Source organism: Nanorana parkeri, unplaced genomic scaffold (assembly GCF_000935625.1).
Source record: "Nanorana parkeri isolate BGI_ZX_2015 unplaced genomic scaffold, ASM93562v1 scaffold50, whole genome shotgun sequence".
Classification (NCBI taxonomy): Eukaryota; Metazoa; Chordata; class Amphibia; order Anura; family Dicroglossidae; genus Nanorana; species Nanorana parkeri.
Genome location: NW_017306318.1, coordinates 1174489 through 1194704, shown reverse-complemented (window position 1 = coordinate 1194704; position 20216 = coordinate 1174489). Strand labels below are relative to the sequence as shown.

The 20216-nt window shown below is 43.3% G+C and overlaps 1 protein-coding gene across 3 annotated transcripts in view; it reads left to right on the top strand.

The window, feature by feature from the left end:
* The window catches only part of GNAS (GNAS complex locus), a 125818-nt gene that overhangs the window by 68190 nt on the left and 37412 nt on the right, over positions 1-20216 (top strand). For 2 of the 3 annotated variants that reach the window (XM_018574636.1, XM_018574643.1), the window contains exons 2-4: positions 6198-6270; positions 16991-17045; positions 17125-17244. In XM_018574636.1, coding sequence (XP_018430138.1) covers positions 6198-6270; positions 16991-17045; positions 17125-17244 — 248 coding nt within the window. Of the gene's footprint in view, positions 1-6197; positions 6271-11921; positions 11927-16990; positions 17046-17124; positions 17245-20216 lie in introns of all 3 variants that reach the window. The other variant, XM_018574650.1, reaches the window with a different exon arrangement.

Here is a 20216-nt window from a genome sequence, read left to right as displayed (position 1 = left end):
CCCCCCCCCCCCTCCGATCCTCCAGCGGTGACTGGCGGAACGGACTGTGGAGGGGGCGGGTACAGCAGGCTCTGCCTCTAGATAGGCAGAGCCAGCTGTCAATCCCGCAGCTGGGTGGATCTTGACAGTAATGTCGGGATCCGTCCCGGCTAGCTCGCAGTATACTGAGCTTAGGGTGACGGGAGGACGCTAGTTTGTGTCCTCCCGTTACCCTTAGGAGAACTATGGGGAAAAGCCCTAACCCCATAGTTCTCCTTTTAAGTTACTTCTGTTTGCATTTACAGTGACTTCTACAGTCTGGAAAACAGGACATTTACCCAGATGCAAAGAACATGCCACAATGTATACTGCTCCATAAGATCCAGTTTAAAATGAAAACATTGAATTTATGTCTTTAAAATTGTTGCAAAAACAGGTCCGAAAGCCCATAAGCCAGTAACCTTTTAAGGTTGGCCATACACCAAACAAATGAATATGGAATTTGGGAGCAAGTCTGTCCAATCCAGGAGCTATTGACAACAACTAGAGAAAATCATAAGAATCAGGTGCCAGCTGTCATTTTTAAAGAGCATTGGTTACCTGGCTCCTGGTGTTTTCCCAGCTCTCCCATACACAGTAAGACTTTAATTGGTTAGTCCAGTGTAATATGGTAACTGGCTTAACTAAACATACTGCTTTAACTATACATCTATCTTAAAAAAAAAAAAGCTGCTAAACTGGTTAGAATATGAGAATGCACATGCCTTCAGATTGCCCCAAATCCCTGGAATGCTCTAATAGGCAAATTCCGGCCATCCTGAGCACTTGCTGGTTTTGTCCTAAGCTGGTCTGCCCCAGTTCTGACTACCATACTTCCATTGCAGAGATGGCTGGCTTTACTGGGACTAATCCAAGAAGTGTCAAGTAAGGTCCTAAATTTGCCCTGTGTGCTCATTGAAGACATCTTGGGCACCTCTAGGTATAGCATTTTACTATTGTAGCTTGCGTTTCTGGAGACAGGAATATTTAAGTCATGTTATACACTTGTTACTAAATTCTCACAGAATTACAATTATATTTACACCTATTGTTAACACCTGATCATTAAAAGTAAAACTATCCAGCGATATATAAATTATTGGAATTGCACCATAGTACAAAAACATGTTACATTTCCACATTTTGGTTTCATTGTACTGCTACCTATAGCAGTGTTTTCTATCAGACCACCCTTAGATCACAAAGAGTGAGGAGAGATAATCAAGTAGACATTGGTAGATGTTTACTTAAAGTGGAACTCAAGGGAAAGCTTTTGTTTGGATAAAAGGTTAGACCAGGGGTGGACAAATTTAATATGGGAATCAGGAGCCAGGAGGATTGTTTATGGAGCCAGTTCCATTGACAACAACATGAGAACACCTCAAAAGTTAAGCTCCAGCTGTAATTTTTTGGGAGCAATGGCGACCTGGATCATGGGATTTGTCCAGCCCTGGTTTAGATCCTCTGTCAAATATCCAGTACTGTCTGTCTCATTTGGGAACACTTCCTTGTTTCTTATGTGGACACTCGGATGTGACGTTAATGGAATCTTTCAGTAGGGACGCGGCAGTAAAATCCTGATGGGCCCTTTCTATCCCTTCAAGCCAAAACTAGAAAACAAGGTTTTACATTAAAGTCAGATATTAAAACTTACTGCCAGTAAACGGTCATATCCTAGACTCATTGTAGAATTCTGAAATGTTGAGCATCAATCAGGAATGCCAATGGTGGCGGTGGCCACACTTAATGCTAGAGCCTGGTAATGGCTGCTAATTCTGTTCGGCCCAGAATTTTTCAACTGGCTCCTTCATTCAGCTGATCAAGAGATGCTGGGCAGAATGGTGCTGACAGCGGCACCTCCTGTGCACATTTCACCTAGTTCATGAGGAACCAGCTGAAATGCATCCTGTGTATACTCTACTTTAAAGTGGGAACATACAAAAAGCTTTATTTGGTTGTGGAGATCAGTGAAACAGATTGCTAATTTCATGCACAGTCATGAGTTAAGTGCATGTGTTTGACATGCAAGCATCAAAAAAAGGAACAAGTGTATCACGTTCCTTGTATGCTCCAGGTTTCGCCTGTGCTTTGTGCAGTAGGAGATTTGTGTTGATCTGGATAGCAGTGGAAATTTTACAAACTAACAAATAACATTTATCAGTTGCAAATGTAAAAAGGATCTGGTCAGTTAAAGTATCTGAAAATAAGATTAAAACCTCCGATTCAAAACCAAAAATCAAGTGTAGACCTAAAACATTTAAACCCAACTTTGAGTTGGAGGGAAAAGAAAACCCCTTGCAGTCAGTCTTCCTCACACTGCAGGTGTTAAATGGTTAAGTTTAGAGATTGAGGAAGAAAGAGTCTGGCCATACACTGGCCATACACTGTGAATTTCGACATATATCGAGGGACTTCCCACAGCCTGGAGTGTCGAGTCAAAGAGGAGAGCGCTGGAGTGGGGATTATGGTAAGTAATACAGCCTCTTCATCCCCTTAACAATCATTTACCCCTTGAAGTGTAGGGAACATCACTGCAAGGGTGTTTTTCTCCTTCCCTGAGTTGGCTTTTATATTATTTGTTGCTGTGGTCCAATCAAGTTAATCAGTATTTCCGACACTTTCAGATTCAACCAATAATCCGTACACCAACGCATAGCATGAACTTGGAAATCACCAGAGCCTTTAAAAATTACGCTTTATGTTTTAAAGTGACACTTAACTCGGGAATGAAATCTTAATACATTCAAGTGCCCCAACTATTAACAAATATGTACCTTATTTGTGTATCAGTCAGCTGTAGAGCCCGAAATCATCTCTGAATTGGTGCCGACACTGTCCTTTCTTCTGGAGGATGGATACTTTTGTTCCCCATGGTCCCTGTGTGTGTTGTAAAGTAGTCATCACTCAAAGCTCACTCCTGTGATGGACTACAATCTCAATACAAATTAATAAACTAAACCTAAGTAGCTTGCAGCTACTTTACAACACACACAGGGACCATGGAGAACAAAAGTATCCCCCCCCCCTACAGAAGGAAGGACAGCGTCGGCACCAATTCAGAGATGATTTGAGGATCTACAGCCGAGTGATACACAAATAAGAGACATTTTTGTTAATATTTAAGTGGACCTTTTACCCCCTTTCACTAAAAAACACATTACCACGCAGCTCTGCGTGCTGATTTAAAAATTCTCACATTCATTAGTTAAGCAAGCATGTGTTTCATTTACTTACAAATAGAGTTCATTTACTTCCTGGTCCACTTCTGCCACAAATCATGTAATGTGCCAAAAGCATTGCATTCTGGGAAGGTTACATCAGCAGAGCATTGCTGGGAAATCTCATCTGTAATCTCAGAGAAAAGCATTTTCCTCCCCTGAGATGATGTGCATGGTCACATGTGCCAGATTTCCAGGAAGTAAAGGGAAGTAAATATTAATCTGCCCTTAGTAAAAATGGCCACTGTGAGAAGACTGGGATAGAAAAGAGAACTAAGGAATGCAAAGAATAAAAAGCCGACACTTATCTATAAATATTTGCTTGTAGATTGCTATTACTAAACATTTCTAAAGGTGTTTGTTATTTTACAGATATGGGTAAAGTTCCTCTTTTAAAGTACTTGAATGCACTTTTGAGATTTAACTCCTGCGTTTAGTGTCACTTTAACTATCTTCTTTTTTTGTAAACTCCTAAAACGTATTTATTTACATAAATCGGCCTAAATGATGTTTGATGACACTTCAAAAAAAGTGGCGCTTCTTTCACTTTTACTGTAGTGTGAACATTATAATTCTTGTTTTGTTTATATAGTTTGTAGGTCTGCTATTATAACGCCTAGCACGCACAACCAACAAAACCTCACGACGTCCTTCCAATAGGTATGGGGTCAGCAATCTTAAGAGCTATTTCCCCCAGAAAAGAGAACACCGGGAGCCACAAAACCCTTTTGACATCTAAAATGGAGATAACCTGAAGATAACACTCCAGATATAATTTTTTACCTTAATGCTATGTATAGCATGTATATAGGAATAAGTGGGCTTAGTAACGCACTGGACTCTGGGCTTAGTAACGCACTGGACTCACCTACCAAGCCTCACAGCCAGCATCCCAGCCAGACGGTGTGCAATGCAGGGGGCGGGGCATGTGACACACACTTCTCCTCTCCCGCCGCCTGTTACTAGGGATGCGGCCGGGAGAGGAGGTGAATCACAAGACCCGCCCCCTTACTGAGAAGCCCGTCGGCAGTGCGGGGCCCCTGCACTGCCGCATATTCCACCTCACTGGGCCCCCCCACAGCCTCAGATGTAGTGCCGCCCCTGGACAGGGAGCCGCAGCAGAGAGATGAAAGAGCCACATGCGGCTCCGGAGCCACAGGTTGCTGACCCCCTGCAATAGTTGGACGCAGCATCTGATAAACATAAGACCTTCTTGGGGATCTTTTAAAGTTGTCAGGTCATTTTTGTGGGTTGCGTTCCTTCCTCGGATGCAGCAATAGGCTTTGGTGGCAGCGACAGAATGACCTAGTTAGTAAAGCCATGGCCTTGTTTGGACCTCAAGAATGCTACATAATAGTGTTGTGCATAGTTGGCAGAGCTTTAAAATAGCCTGTGCCCGTTTTTATTACCTAGTTGTTGGTTCTGTACCAGCATTTTACCTTCTTGCTCTTAAAAACAGTGTCCAAATGTCTCTTTAGTGCATACGCTGCCCTGTCAGCTAATGAATTTAGATGATATGTGTTGGTTGTGTGTGTGAGAGATAGATAATTATGCTGTGGGTGGTGCTGGGGTCATTAAAGTGTATGGGAAATATGAACACACACACACACTCACCATTCAGAACTTTTGACTCTGATGCCTGGCTTGCCCAGGGCTAGCTATTATTTAGAGTCTTCTCCTTGAGCATATTGTCCAGCGTGATCACATGTGCAACTTGTGTACGTGTTATGTACTCCCATAGGGAGTAAATGATGTGATGTGTTGATGGACTCTGGCACTTCTCCTGCCCATAGCATCTCCCAACATATACAAGGGGTTGATTGTGATGAGCAGGGCCAGAGGGGGGTATTTTATAATTGCCCTTTAATGTGTCTGGCTTTTGATACCAATAAAATATAAAACTCTGAGTTTTTGAATTGGTTGTGCTTGATTTTATGGCTTGCAGGACCTGTCGGACTTGACTGGTAGTGTAAAGTGTAATGTACATAGTGCCTTGGTGGTTGTGGGGGGTCTCCTTGTAATGCACAGAGTTCCTTACATGTCGGGGTGCTTTGCTGATAGTGTGAAATGATCATTTGCTTTTATAGAGATCAGTAGGGAAACCCTTTTGTCTGGCTCTATTGGTTTGGTTTTTGTTTGTTTGTAATAAGTGGTTAGTGTTCTAGTTGCTGGATTTGCGTTCATCACCACCTGATCATTATTCCTCTGAAACAGTGCTCCATTGTATGCGCTTGTCACCTTCACACGGAAGGTTGCCTTTCTGGGGTCCAAACCAGTATTACTCCTCTTTGGAACAGAACCATATGTGTCGAGCAAACAGTGCTCAGACCTGCAGCAGTTCACTCACGCAGCAGCTACTAATATAATGCTGTAATGTATAGAAATCATTGTGGCCCCAGTCCTGCTGGATTATTCTATATTGGGGTAAGCAAACTCTGGCCCTTAAGCTGTGGCGACACTACAAATCCTGTCGTGCATGTGTCTTTGAAGCCCCTGGTTCATTTTGGCTACCCCTGTTCTATATGGTATTTGGACTGTATACAGCTTCTATATTGCGGTCTGCAAATGTGCCAAAAAAAGCTAATATCCCACCACTAATAGTACAGAAATGGCAAAACGGTCCAGAACTGCTTGATGACAGCGTGGTCTTGATTCATTTTAAGAAAACTCTGGTCAAACACTCTCAGAACTTTTATGAAATCTTTAACTTTGCTTATTGCAGCATTTTCTGCTTCTTGAAATGACCCCCCTAGATCCTAGATTAGGCTGAATGTTCCTGACCTTTGCAATTGTGTGTCGCTCCCTCTTATCATGAACTCATCCACCTCTTCTGTGTGCCCCTCTGCAACTGGTTTCTTTTCCAAATACGTGGCTCATAATTGCTGCCACTGAGTGTGGTAGGTACTGCATTTTGTTTCCTATTATTTAACCCTGTTAATTGTTTGTTTTGTTCTGTTTCAGGTGCTGGAGAATCTGGGAAAAGCACAATCGTGAAGCAAATGAGAATCCTTCATGTGAATGGATTTAATGCTGAGTAAGTTCATAAAACGATGGACTTGTTTTTATAACCTGCTTCTGTGCCTGTCAGGATATTGTCGGTCTTAGTCTTGCTGTCCCCTTTTGTCGTGGGCATTTATGGTCATGTGATTATTATTGGGGGGTTTTTTAACCTGAATTCCAAGGTATACTGAGCATGATTTCTGTCTTATCTGGTCACATACCACAGCCCCAAGGTCCTGTTGGTAAAACAACTCACTTTAGGATAAGAAAAGCATTGAGTCCCGCCTACCCTTCTCTTTTCTTTTTTTTAGGCTCTGTTCTCTCCCTTTTTCTTCTCTGTGTTGGCTATGAGGCCAGTCACCATGATATGTAGGAGAGGGAAAAGAAGAGCTACACCAGGGGTGCCCACAATGTTTGTGTTAAGATCTACTTTTCAAATGACGAGCTACATGAGATCTACCAACGAAAAAAACTCTCTCTCTCTCTCTCTCTCTCTCTCTCTCCTGACTCGCTCTCTCTCTCCTGACTGGCTCTCTCTCTCCTGACTGGCTCTCTCTCCTGACTGGCTCTCCTCGCTCTCTCTCCTGACTGGCTCTCCTCGCTCTCTCTCTTGGCTGGCTCTCCTCGCTCTCTCTCTTGACTGGCTCTCCCCTGGCTGTTTCTCCCAGCTCACCTTGCTGTATTTTGCAACAGGCTGTGTAAACTAATATTCTTTGTTGTAATACATAGCACTACAACCACCAGTATCCACCAGAAAGTGTCAGGGAGCTGGGCTCAGCAGACTCGGGCTAATAGGTAATCATGTGTGCACAGCTAAATAAATATACCGAAATGGAATATGGGCCGCCATTCACACCCTTCGTGATCTACCAGCATCAGCTTTGAGAGCTACTGGTAGATCACAATCTACCTAATGGGCACCCCTTGGCTACACTATTGATTGGGATGTTTAGTCCTGGGCTGCATAGTAGCAGCTCTCTCTTTTGTAAAGATTTTAGTTACTTTTTGTTTGCAATCTTCAGACCAGTGGTTTCCTTTTGCTTAGTGTTGTCAAAGTGCTCCCAAGTACACCTGCTGCTTGCTGTCAGTTGTACACACAATGCTGACAGTAACAGGTGTCTGACGGCCTCCAATCAGATTCATACCTTCTAATAAGGCTTGAATCTGATTGGTATTGTAGACTCTGGGAATATCCTCCTGAGCATATGAAAACCTATTTACAGTCTGACTGCATTAGAGTAGGAAGAAGTCAAGTTAAAGAGTATGCCTGGGCAAAATAAACGCAACCATTTGACAGTGATGCACTGGGTTTTTTTTTATTAATTTGGCCAGACGTAGCCTTTTTTTAAAGAAATTTTGGTAGATTTTTTTTGACTTGGGCGTCTATTTGTGAAACGTACCCACAGACATATATGGTGGGCGAATTCCCTTTGCATGGCATTCCCGCCACTAGATGGAGTCAAGTAGCTTGGGACTTTCCTGTGCTCCTTGGCTTCATGTTGTGCTGTGAATGCTGTGTGCCCAGTGCATGGCTGGACAGAAGATATAGATGCATTAGATAGATATAGGCTTGCTTTTTGTTTGGTTGTTTAGTCATTTCATCAATCTGTTTTGTTTTCTTTGTGTGTTTTTTTTATACTCTATAGCCAGACCTTGTTTTTAGTTTTGAAACCCCCTGTCGGGCTGTATTTTTGCTGTCTCACAACAGAGGGTTATAGGAAGTGATGGGGAATTCCCTTCTTAGCTACCCTCAGAACAGGGGCCTCTATTGGAATATTTACCTTTTATCAAGAGGTCCCTTCTTAGCTGGGGACAGGGAATTCTGAGAAAGAGTCCTGGGGACAGCTTTAACATTTTAGATTTCCCCTCCCCTTTATCAGTGATAGTGGTCTCCAGTTGATCTCCCCAATAGGGACACAGGCATTATTAATAACGTAACAAAGGGCCTGACTCTTCCGCATTCCATCCCAAACTTTTTTTTTGTGTGCCTAGAGTAACAATTTAAAGGAGAACTATGAGGTGAGTGCTTTTCACTCACCTCATAGTTCTAGCCGACCTGTGACAATGAGACTGTCACAGGTCGGCTCAGTAGATCGAGAGGTGACCGAACCCATACCGGCGTTCGCTCACCTCTCGATCCTGTCACGGCTCTCTGCCGTGACAGGGGGAGGGGCTGGATTCCCCCCGTGACAGGGGAAGGAGCGGGTACAGCTGGCTCTGCCTCTAGATAGGCAGAGCCAGCTGTCACTCACGCAGCTGGGCGGATCCAGACATAATTGTCGGGATCGGCTTTAGCTGCGGCGTCTCAGTATACTGTGAGCAGTAGCTCGCAGTATACTGAGCTTGGGGTGACGGGAGGACGCTAGTTTGTGTCCTCCCGTTACCCTAAGGAGAACTATGGGGGAAAGCCTTAACCCCATAGTTCTCCTTTTAAAGGCTTAAAACACACCTTGCTGTGAGCTTAGAGTCAACAGCGCGTCTGTATCTGATTAAATGGTGGCTCAATAGTTAAATAGCTTGTGTACTTGGTAGTTGCTTGTGATGGGGCAGGCATGGCCCATTTGAGTGGAGGAAATGTTAAAAAAAAAAAAAGTTCGAGTCCTTTTTGTAAAGTATTTGATGGCTGTTGAACACTATAGCACCCGTCTCCACTTTTTCAATCTTCATCGCCTTTTCTAGTGCTAGGCTTCCTTCTCTCATGAAACTATTTTGAGAACTGGAGGCCTGATTTCATACAAACTGTTGTATCAGGTGTGACATCCTCTGCATGCTTTTTAAGAGGTGAATATACGAGTTGAGGTTTCAGTGTAGTGTTATTTTGAATAAATCGCTCTCCTTGAGGTTACCATGTTATTTTCGCTGATCTGAGTTCACTGCAGCCGTGATGAAATAGTCAGTGCTGGCACATTATGGGGGTTCCAGTATTTCATTTTGGAGATTCATGTTGAACTCCAGGCACAACAGAAGCTACACATGTCCAAAAACATAGGTGCCATCCTACCCAGAATGGAGCTTGATAATCGTTTGTGTTGACCAAATGTTACCATGAAATGTACAGCCCATTACCGAAGACTAGTCTATTTTCTTTTCCCTGTCCCAGTATATTCAAAAGAAGGGTCTATAGACAACCAACATATTAGACTACAAGAGAGTCCATGCCCAGGTCAGGAAAATTGAGAAGTAGTAATGGTCTCTCTACAACCCTGCCCAATGATTGATGCCTCCTCCCTTTCTTTTGGTGTAGAGCCTGGTCCTTGCGCAAGGCTGAGTGTTTGTGTATAGCCCAGGGCAGGAATAAATCCCGGAAGTCAGGTAGCCAACCTTTTTGAGGTTTTCTGTAGTTGTCAATGAAGCTGGTTCCTGGAGTGGACAGCCTGGCTCTTGAATTCCATATTAATTTGTCTACCCTCACCATTCTGCACTCTTGATGCTGCACAACTATCTACTCCAGCTTTCCAAATGCATGACAATTTACAGCAACCCATGCGTCTTGTCATTGAAAAACCCTACCCTGCAGTTTTATTTGGGGCACAAGGGGATTACGGGAGCTGATTTTTCTAAAGTATACTATTGTTGGGTATATACTTTGGATCTTTCGGGCTGGACTGAAAAAATTGGACAAACCCCTCAATCCATGCTGACTATTGGACAGTTGGCCCTGCTCGCTATCAAAATGACCTAACAGTGCCGGCATCTGATTAGAGACAGGTGCTGTTGGGCCGACAATTTCCCACCCAGCCCCTTTGATTTTTCGATGGAAGTATGATGGGTGGAAGCGGGCAGACAGGGCCACCCATTAAGCGGATTTTGGCCGGTTCATTCAGACGCTCAGTGTATAGCTGAATATTTAAAAGTTTCATTGCCTACTACACGCGTTTAGGCTATGGTTGGATTTGGAGGGTACCTGGAGTTCAGCCTTAAGCATGTATTTATTCTAAATTTATTTGTATGTTTCCATCATGATGAGGCATCATAGAAGGGGGCCACTGATGTGACTACAAGTATTGTTAAATGGGGTGGGAACAGACAAACTGTTCTCCACATTAGACTTATGAAAGCAGTTATTGGAATCTAAGCATGCCTCTCGGACACGTGGCATCTTTAGACATCTAAACAAACTATACAGAAAATTTAGTTTAGACCGGAGGGAGCTCCATTTAAAGTTCTCCACAGCTGCAGGTAAATGCTGATTGCACGCCTGCAAGTTTTATTTTTATCTTGTCCAGGTTGACGTACAGGATGTTGCATAGAAGTTGGACTTTGTTTTCAGGCTCGGGCTGAGGAACCTAGAGAAACATGAAACGCCTTGACAGTGCCGAGCCTAGTTCAGTGCTTTTTGGAAGACGGTCCTGATAAGCTGTCATAGTCGTGCCAGTTTGCTGGCTGGCTCAGTAGTAGCATGAAGAATCTGCTTCCTAGCAACACCCATAGTCTACCCCACTCTTCCTGTACCTGCTCACTTTGTGTATTTAAAGACTGGTTTCTGCTGGGGAATCTTCCTTGGTTGTGCAAGGTTTTCACAACAAGATTTTTGGGGTATGAGCAGAGCCAAACAACTAATCACAAGCAGTGTGACTAGACAATGCTTCTGTAAACACATATGCAAATAAGACTTCCCAAAAGGACATCTTTGTATTGTCATTTATTTCACAGAAGGCCTGTATCTGACTGCCGCATCTTCTGGCTTCCATTGGCGACTTCTAAAAATGCTAGTTGCCTGATTGTGCAGCAGTTCGAGCGGCTTCATTCAATTCTAAATTGCTGACCTCATAAAAGTCTGCAGATCAGACATTCTGAGTTCACTTGCTAAATGCTTCTTTTGGGCTAATGTCTCAATCCCCATACACACTGAACACGAGCATTTCAATTTTTTTATTTTTTTATTTTTCAGGCTTGTAATAGACAATAGAAAGCTAGTTACTTGGAAGAGATGTTTGTTAGGCACGTTTTTCAATAGCAGAAGTTAAGTCGCCAGCACACCATTGCAGGTTCATCAGAAAATGCCTTTATTGACACTCAAATCATCAAAGAAATGTTAATAGTGATGGTCCAAGACCTTTCAGGCACTTTCATTAATGTTTAGGGGGCCAAAAATGTGCGATGTATAATCCAAAGTTCCTGTACTTTTTTTAACTACAGGCAGCAGAACGCTCCTGTTTGCACAGGCGCCATTAAAAATAATGGGGTTCTTTGTGTTGATCGCTGTCACTCTTTAGGAAACGTGACAAAATGCTCAGGTATGAATGGGGGTTCAATGTATTAAAGTCAGAGGGGGCCAAACTAGAATTTCCAGAATTAAATATACATTGGCAGCCTCCATATTTCTCTTGGTGTAGATTTCTTGGGAAGTGTGACACAGCCTTTGCCAAGTCCTTTACATGAGGATAGTTCTATTTCAAACCATTAAGCCCCATTGGTGCTCGGTCGGTGGTTCCGGAAGCATGCGGAGTAATGGGGGAAGTGATACTACTGTCCACAAGGCTAGCTTTTCCCACTTTAGCTACAGAGAAAAAATTGTAACGCTATCAACTTGCGATGGGGCCTGAAGCATGCGGAGCACTAGTGGAGGGGGAGTGCATCCATTGCATCTTTGGAGAAGGGTATCCACAGGGTAAACATGCCATAAATTGTAAAAATGGTCTGCATACTTGCACATGGGGACCCCAGCATTCCTAAGTGTTCTAGTTCAGGTTTGTCAATTCATATGTCTGTGTATAGAGTCCCCCTTCCAACCCACTGATGCCTTGTTGCCACTCTTTCAGCTCTCTTCATTGATCCCAGCAATGGGTAAGCATACGACCACCTCTGTGTTACACTGCTTGGGTCAACCAGCCAATTACTAGGCCCAAGCACTGTCGTAGGCTGGAGCGGGTGATATCCATGCTCCCCCCGAGTGTCCAAAGCTAGGGATGTTAATGCCAGGTTTGATAGAGGAAGGGGCATTTGAGGGAGCACTGGCAAGGTGAGCACAAGTGAGTTGTGGTGGGCCCTGAATGACCCCATGGTGCAGCTAATACTCTGCGTACGGATGACTTTGTTCCAAATAGAAGTTAGTGCTGATAAGGAGGGCATTGGTCACACAAGCATCCATGATGCCTGTGGTAACTGAAAGCATCAGACATCCACATGCATCATGGGAGTGTTCATAGAGCAGCTTTGCTGAAAAAGAAATCCACATCAAATGCTGTTTGAAGGCAAAAGGCATTTTGTTAAATACAGGAAACTTGGAATAAGTATTCTACTCTGATAAGACCTAAACTTTACTTTTTCACCTTGATGCTAGCCAACACCGCTCATGACCAGAGAACAGAATTCCCATTGGGAAGCAATGTTGTGAGTCTTCATTTACAGGGAAACATCAGTTAGTTCCAGGGCTTGTCATTGTTTGCCTATACCAGGGGTAGGCAACCTTGGCTCTCCAGCTGTGCTGAAACTACAAATCCCATAAGGCATTGTGCAAGCCACAGGCATGACTCCCAGAGGCAGAAGCATGATGGAATTTGTAGTTTCAGCACAGCTGGAGAGCCAAGATTGTCTACCCCTGGCCTATACACATTGACTCTTTATAGCTAGGACAAGCTATAGAGGAGGACTGGCCTCACACACAATGTTCTAAAATCAGAAATCTTTCCTTCTTTTTAAATAATGAATTGTTGTTTTTCTGAAATTAGTTTAGTATAGTCACACTTTGTAATCATATTGGAGTTCTTCTTTAAAGTAAACCTGCATCAAGTTTGAGAAGTAAGCTTTATGTCATATTGGGCATAATGAGGTGCCTGCTGCTGCTCTCATCTGTCCATGAAGCCCCCTGAAAAATCTATGCAGATACTATGTTTCTGTAAGTCAGTATTTGCATTGAGATGGATACCCCAACTTTCCGTGTGTAACCACACTGCTCATGGGACCTGCTAAGCCTTATGCCCATGCACACTTGTTTTTTCCATATAGGTGGTGCACCTCACCTCAAATCTTCCCACACGCATATCCTCCCAATGTGACATTGGCCCTAGGTAGTGTCACATTATATAGGTGTGGGGGTAAGGGGCATGCAAATATCAATTTTGTTTGTGTCCCCCCCACCTAACAGAGCTTGGGGTTAATGGGCACAGGTGAAATTGTAAGGCCTTAGGTGCTCTCACATGAAGGGGCAGGTGGAACATACCAGGCCCTATGTAAATACGATCTTTTACAAAGTAGAGATTTACATCGGATTTCGATGCCCTCCAGGGGCACATTGTGATGCAGGGCAGCGTTGATGAGGCATCTTACAGTGTCAGGATTGGTATTCATAAGGGGGAGACCGCGGAACACATAGAAGCAGTGGCTGTTTCAGCAAGCAAATCTGTGCGAAGACATACCGTATATTACCACCTTTTATAGAAACAAGGAAAAATCCTGCAGCCACCCTCTCCTAATAGCACTAATTAACTCTTGCTTTCCCCAAAGTGTGTGACGCTCCTTGGAAGTGAAATTTGCCCATGTACATCATCCTCCTCTCCCGGCCGTTCCCACTAAATGCTGATGAAGCGGGTGCACCTGCCGCGAGGGTTAACATGTTGGCAGTGCTCGTGTTCTGTTCCCCTGGTGCACAGATTGATGCCGCTTTGTCAGTGGATTTGCCAAGACTGAAGATGCTGTGTGTGTCAGTGCCGGCTGCGTCCTCCCACTTACAGTGTGTCTATTCCTCTGTTCCAGAAAGTCTCAGAACCTGACCATACTAATTGACTCTGTGTGTTTCTGTATGAGAGGGAAGTGATTGCCTTATAAGGCTTCTGGATCACATGACCGCCATCTCTTCACTTCCACAGAGGCCACGGATGGGATGGCTGCCACCATTCAGATTTGTGTTTCCTGGTTCGTTAGAAATGTGGATGGAATACTTGCTGCGTTCAGTGGCCTTGAAGTGTATTTCCACCATGGCAGTCAAATTCGAGAGACCCTCTACCCCCCCCCCACACTGTGTTTGTGTTCCCTTTCACTCAGCGTACCTAAAAATATATTTATACCTAGGACTCTGTAGGGAGCTTCTACTGTTTAGAATAGCTTGCAATGTGTAATTAGGGGACATGCTAAGGGGCATTTTTTTTATTTTGGGAATATAATATAATGTATGACCCAGGCCGTGAGATCTTGAAAAGAAAACCTAAAGCTAAACCTTCTTTTTTTGGGGGGGGCGGGGGGGGAGTGTCGGTACTCCTGTGACCCAAAGTCAGCATCTACCGATGCATCTACCTGTGCATTTATCTACCTGTGCATTTATTTCATCATATGCCCCGTTACTACTGCCTGAATTTGCGACACATTTTATTTAAACATAAACTTTCCCCCCTATTTCTACCTTTTTTGTGTGATTAACATTTATTGTGGTAATGTAGAGGTGCAGTAATGTAGCGGTGCAGTGATGATGTATATGTGTGCACATTTTCATGACTTACATTTCTTGTTTTTGTAAAAAAATTTGTTTGGTTTTTTTTTAGACTTTTTAGTAGGCCTGAGTCCTACAAATTTAAAATTGTCTCCCCAGGAAGCTCAGTCCGACACCGGAGTCGGATTGTAAAGCAGCTGTCCCCCTCCCTGAGAGTCATTGTAAAAAGATCACTGCACACCAGCTCTGCCTTTCTAGGTCACAATACACTGTCCAGGGGGGTTCCCCTGGAAGCTCAGTCCGACACCGGGGTCAGGTTATAAAGCAGCTGACCCCCTCCCTGAGAGGCATTGTAAAAAAATCACTGCACACCAGCTCTGCCTTTCTAGGTCACAATACACTGTCCAGGGGGGTTCCCCTGGAAGCTCAGTCCGACACCGGGGTCGGATTGTAAGGCAGCTGTCCCCCTCCCTGAGAGTCATTGTAAAAAAATCACTTTACACCAGCTCTTCCTTTCTAGGTCACAATACACTGTCCAGGGGGGTTCCCACTATGAATACTAAGGAATGGACGTAGGGCACGCAGAGAGAGAGTGTTAATTTACACAGACTGTCAGCAAAGCACAGTGGGGGCCTTTTCAAAGGGAGCCATGAAGAGGACAAGCAAACGTTAGTTTCTGTGTTCATATGGAGCTACTGCATATGCCTGCTTCATGTGTACTCCGTGTACATTTGCTGGCATATGGATTTTTTTTAATACCTCTGCATAGGTTCTAATGGGCTTTCGGGGCAGTTGTCTCTCGTCCAGAGCTGAAGGCTGCCATTGTTCCAGGACAGAGCACAAATCTGCAGTAGTTTGCACAGTGATGGCATTGGCAGCCTTTAGCGCTGGCTAGGAGCCTCGGTTGTGCCAGGTTACTTCAAAAGGTTTCTTCTATTCTGGTTGGGTTTGAGGCATCTTGTCACATGATTCTGCTCTCTACAATTTCCCTTTTTTATGCTCTGGTGTGTCCAAAAAAAGAATAAAGAAACACTTGGTTACATGTTAACACTTCCATGGCTGTTAACTGATGCCGGCAGCTATAGGGCTACAGGAGCCAGCACATGCTCAAAGTGTATTCCAGGATGCAAACTGTAACTATTAAGTAGATAGGATGTCTCTCCACCCCCCGAAATCATTTTAAATCCAGTTTTAAGTTTAATCAGTTGACCCGTGTTGTTCTAGGGCAGACCCAAAGTGCCGTGGCTAGTGCAAAACACTGTTACATTAAATTGGGCTTTGGTACCTGAATAGAACATGTAGTTTTTTGGTGGATTTTGGGCAAATTGAATATGGTAGCATTGCTGTCCCTGTGTTTTATACAGAACTGACTTATGAACATATATATATATATATATATATACTTATGAATATGGAATCTAGGAGCCAGCAGTATATGTGTATATAAATATACACACACACACACACATATATATATATAATTGTTTTTTTGGTTTTTTTTTTAAGTGCCAGCTCCATTGGCAACAACCAGAGAAACCTCCAAACGTTAGGCAGTAGCTATCAAGAGCATCGGCGACCTGGCTCCTTGGATCTGTGCAGCCCTGCTTTAAGGTGATGCTTAGCTTAAGCATTGCAAAAACATTCCAGTTGTTGGTGTACATGTACCCAAACTGGATCAAGGCAGCATCTCTAATTCCTGCAAGTCTTGGCTTGCTGAAATGAAAATTGGAAGGTAATTGGTCATTGTTGGCAGCCTCACCACTATTATAACCACTGCTCTTTCAGACAGCTGAACTTTTCTTGGTGAATCACATGTTGATGGTCAAAGATTCGTCATGAAGTTATTGGTTCGCTTTCCATCTTTTATAACAATTCTGATCATCCCATCACTGACCCCCAACCCTGGTTAGAGTTTTGCTTCTGTCCTGCTACACTATAGAGCAGGGGGGAGCCAAACCTTTGCCCTCCAACAACTAACCATACCATGAGGCATTGCAAGACTTGCAGCAACAGGCATGACTCGCAGAAGCATGATGGGATTTGTAATTTCACCATAGCTGGATGGCCGAAGTTTGGCTACTCCTGCTATAAGGTCTCACTAATTTCTGTCATATTATTAGTCGTGAAAAGATTTTAACAATCCACAGAGATGGTGATGTCCTCATCGTGGACAGACTTGGGATGTTAGATGACATTTTGCCATGAGCTATCTTAGAACCCTGTGTATAGGTAAACCCAAAAGAAAGTCACCCATATCTGAAATACTTGTTTTATGTGCGCAGTCCTTTTAACTGCACAAGATGTCAAACATTTGTCTTAATTTCATTTCTGTTACCAGTATGGCGACTGACTACTAAACCTCCGATTTTTCTTTTCTGTGTTCTTCTAGAGAGAAAAAGGTTAAAGTACAAGATATTAAGAATAATATTAAAGAGGCTATTGAGGTGAGTAGCCGAAGAAATAACGATCTGATTTTTGTTTCTTTTCTTTGGCAGTCTAACAGTCTCTCTCTCTCTTTACCAGACCATAGTTGCAGCAATGTGCAACCTGTCGCCTCCAGTGGAGCTAGCAAATCCAGACAACCAGTTCCGAATCGATTATGTCACAAACTTACCGAGCGACAAAGATTTTGACTTCCCGTTGGTAAGTAGCTTATTTCACATTATAGTTGCAACTTTCTTCAGCCTTTTTGTTGTTGCCAATAGAAGTGTATTTTCCTGGCTCCTACATTGGACTGTATGGTGCCTGAATTCTTCATAGATGTGTTCATCTCTGATAAGCCTCTGAAGAGAGTTCCAGGCTATTTATTTATTTTTGCAGTTGCAGTCTAAATGGTTGAAATGTTATAGAGTAATGGAGTTGGTAGAGAAGGCTGTGTTTTCTCTCTCTCCCCCTTACTTAGGGGGTTTATATTGACCAGTGCCTTTTAAGAACCTGTCGCATGCAATTAACTTTAAGTTTGAACTCTGGATAAATAAAAAGAAATAGAATGTTCCAAAATAGTATTTATAGGCTTTTTATTTTGTTTTTGTTTTATTCTTTTACCTATATTAGTCGCTAGAACCCTTTTAAGATCTTCACTGCATCATGATATCCGTGGGATTGGTAAGATGGGCAGTGCTTTTAAGGGAAAGACCAATGTTCTCCACTAAAGGAAGTGCCTACACAAGGCTTCACTAGTGTACTGATGTAAGTGTTGCCTGGTAAAAGCTGAGAATTGGGGCTGGTATCTGACTGGTCACCTCACCTATGCAAGCTACATTGTATGGCCCGTCACCAAAACAGTGACCCGCTTAGGAGAAGCCTTTTCCAATGCTGAGAGGACCCCTTTTCTTGCCAAAACAACATGATCAATGTTATTTGGACAGTTTGCATGTAATCTAGGTTACCTTGTATATCCAGGCTTAAATGAGAATTATGAGGAGAGTGAAATGCAGCCATTCCCATTAGAGCCAACGTGAGACTGCAGCTGTCACACGTCGGCTCTATTGATCAAAAACTAAGCGATCACATACTGCTAATTGCTCAGTTCCTGATCTTTGCCCTGCAGAGAGTGGCCACTGGCAGTCATCACTCCTTGCAGGGATTCCCCCCTCCCTTCCCTGTTCCTCCAGCGCCGACTGGCGGAACGGACAGAGGAGTGGGCGGGCACAGCTGGCTCTACCTCTAGATAGGCAGTCAGCTGTCAATCAGGCAGCGGATCCTTACAATATTGTTGGGATCTGTACTAACTGCGGTGCAGCACTGTCAGCCTATAGCGGGCAATAGCCTGCTATATGCTGAGTTTTGGGTCACAGAAGGACATTCATAAATCTCTGTGACCTTAAAGAGAACTATGGCAAAAACCAGTGAAATATTTTGTTTGGGAAAAAATTTTAGCTGAATATGTGAAAACAATTGTTTTTTTAATTTCATTTGTGTACATTCCTTCTGCAGTCATGAAACAATTTTTCCTATGTAGACAGTGTAACCGGTTCAAATCTTTCTTTTGATGTGTCGCACATACCACCTGAACGTTAAAAGCAGCCTTTTTGTGGGAGTGGTTACTCTGAATACAGATTGGTGCAAGTAGGAGGTATTTAGATCAGCTTATAGGGGGAATGTTTTTAAGGTTGAGTCTTCCCGCACTTGGCCTATAAATGTATTACTAAAGAGGCGGGGCAGTGACTCTGCAAAGTGTTTTGGGCAGCAATATAGCACAGCAGGGATGAAAGGAGGATTGTGCATTCCTATCTCCATGTTGCTCTGAAATGCTTTGTGTTTTGGTAGTATACAAAGTTGTGTGGTCTATGGACAGAGGTTTCTCTAAAAGTGGTGTCTGCAGAGCAGGTTGGCGTTGAAGCCCTAATGCCTTGCACATCTGTAAAGGAAGGGCCTGTTATTGTAACTTTTTTGTTTTGTAAATTGATTTCAGCTCCTTTTGTAGATTTGTTGATTTCAAGATTGCGTTGGTGTTATAAAAATATGGGAAATCCCTCTTACTTTTTTGTTGCTTTTGAACAAGGTTGTACATAATATTTAATAATCTAATTAAGAGATTTTCAGCTCAGGGGCTTTTCTAGGCATAGCTTCCATTCCTTGTATAATGTGTATTCTGAAACTGCCATGTTTAAGGTTGCTTTGTCATGAGACAAGTATTGGTTGGGAGGTCTCATGTCCCAAATTTCTTCTGAAAATTCTAGATGCCTGGCCGTGTCTGTTTTTGATGCTTTCAAAATAACAGACCTGGCACAAGCACCGTTGTGCAGGTCATAGACTTGTAAAGCATTGGAGGGAAAGTATTAGAATGACAGCCAGGGAGCTAGCATTCTCAAAAGGAGATGTCGTCGGCAGTTTTTTCCTGACGAATTTACAAACGCATACAGTATAGGGGAGCTTACGTCCTGGTTTCATGTTGTCCTCGCTGCCTCTGAAGTCTTGGCAGAAGGCAGGCTTGGAAGGAGAGTGGTTGTTCACATCACATGATCAGCACACCAGGAACTCCTTATCAGCAATAGGAAGTCATTTCAGGTTGGCATTGTGTCCATGCCACAGCAAGGTGGAGTGGGAAGGCCGACGTACATACAAATGTAAACATGTGTCCCGAGTGCTCCTTCGTGTGTCCTTCGTCGTCCTTCGTAAAAAAAAAAGCCTGATAGAAATACTACCTCTTCCCCACTCTTTCCAACAAAAAATTGACTGGCATTATATGTGGCGTAAACCAACATCCCCATCACCCCGGACATATAAATAACCTCATGTGAGGAATGTCACCAGCGTGTCCTCAGTGCTCCATAGGACAATTTATCCAAGAGCAGGTTACATACATGTCGTCCTTAACAAGCAGCTAGTGCTGGAAAGGAGAGCAGAGCTGCAAAGGGGCAACGGGTCACTACACAATCCCACACAGACACACAAAGGTTGAACTCAATGGACCTGTGTCTTTATTCAACCTCAAATACTATGTAAGTATGTATAATGTATGTCCAGGGTGTTGGAGGAGGGTGATGGGGTTCCACATGGAGGTTTAATAAACTGTACGGTTATCCTGTAAATCAGAAGATAACTTTTCACTTTAACTCATTTGAGTTGCATTTTGAAGTTGGCACTGTAGCTTTTCACTGACTTGTAACATG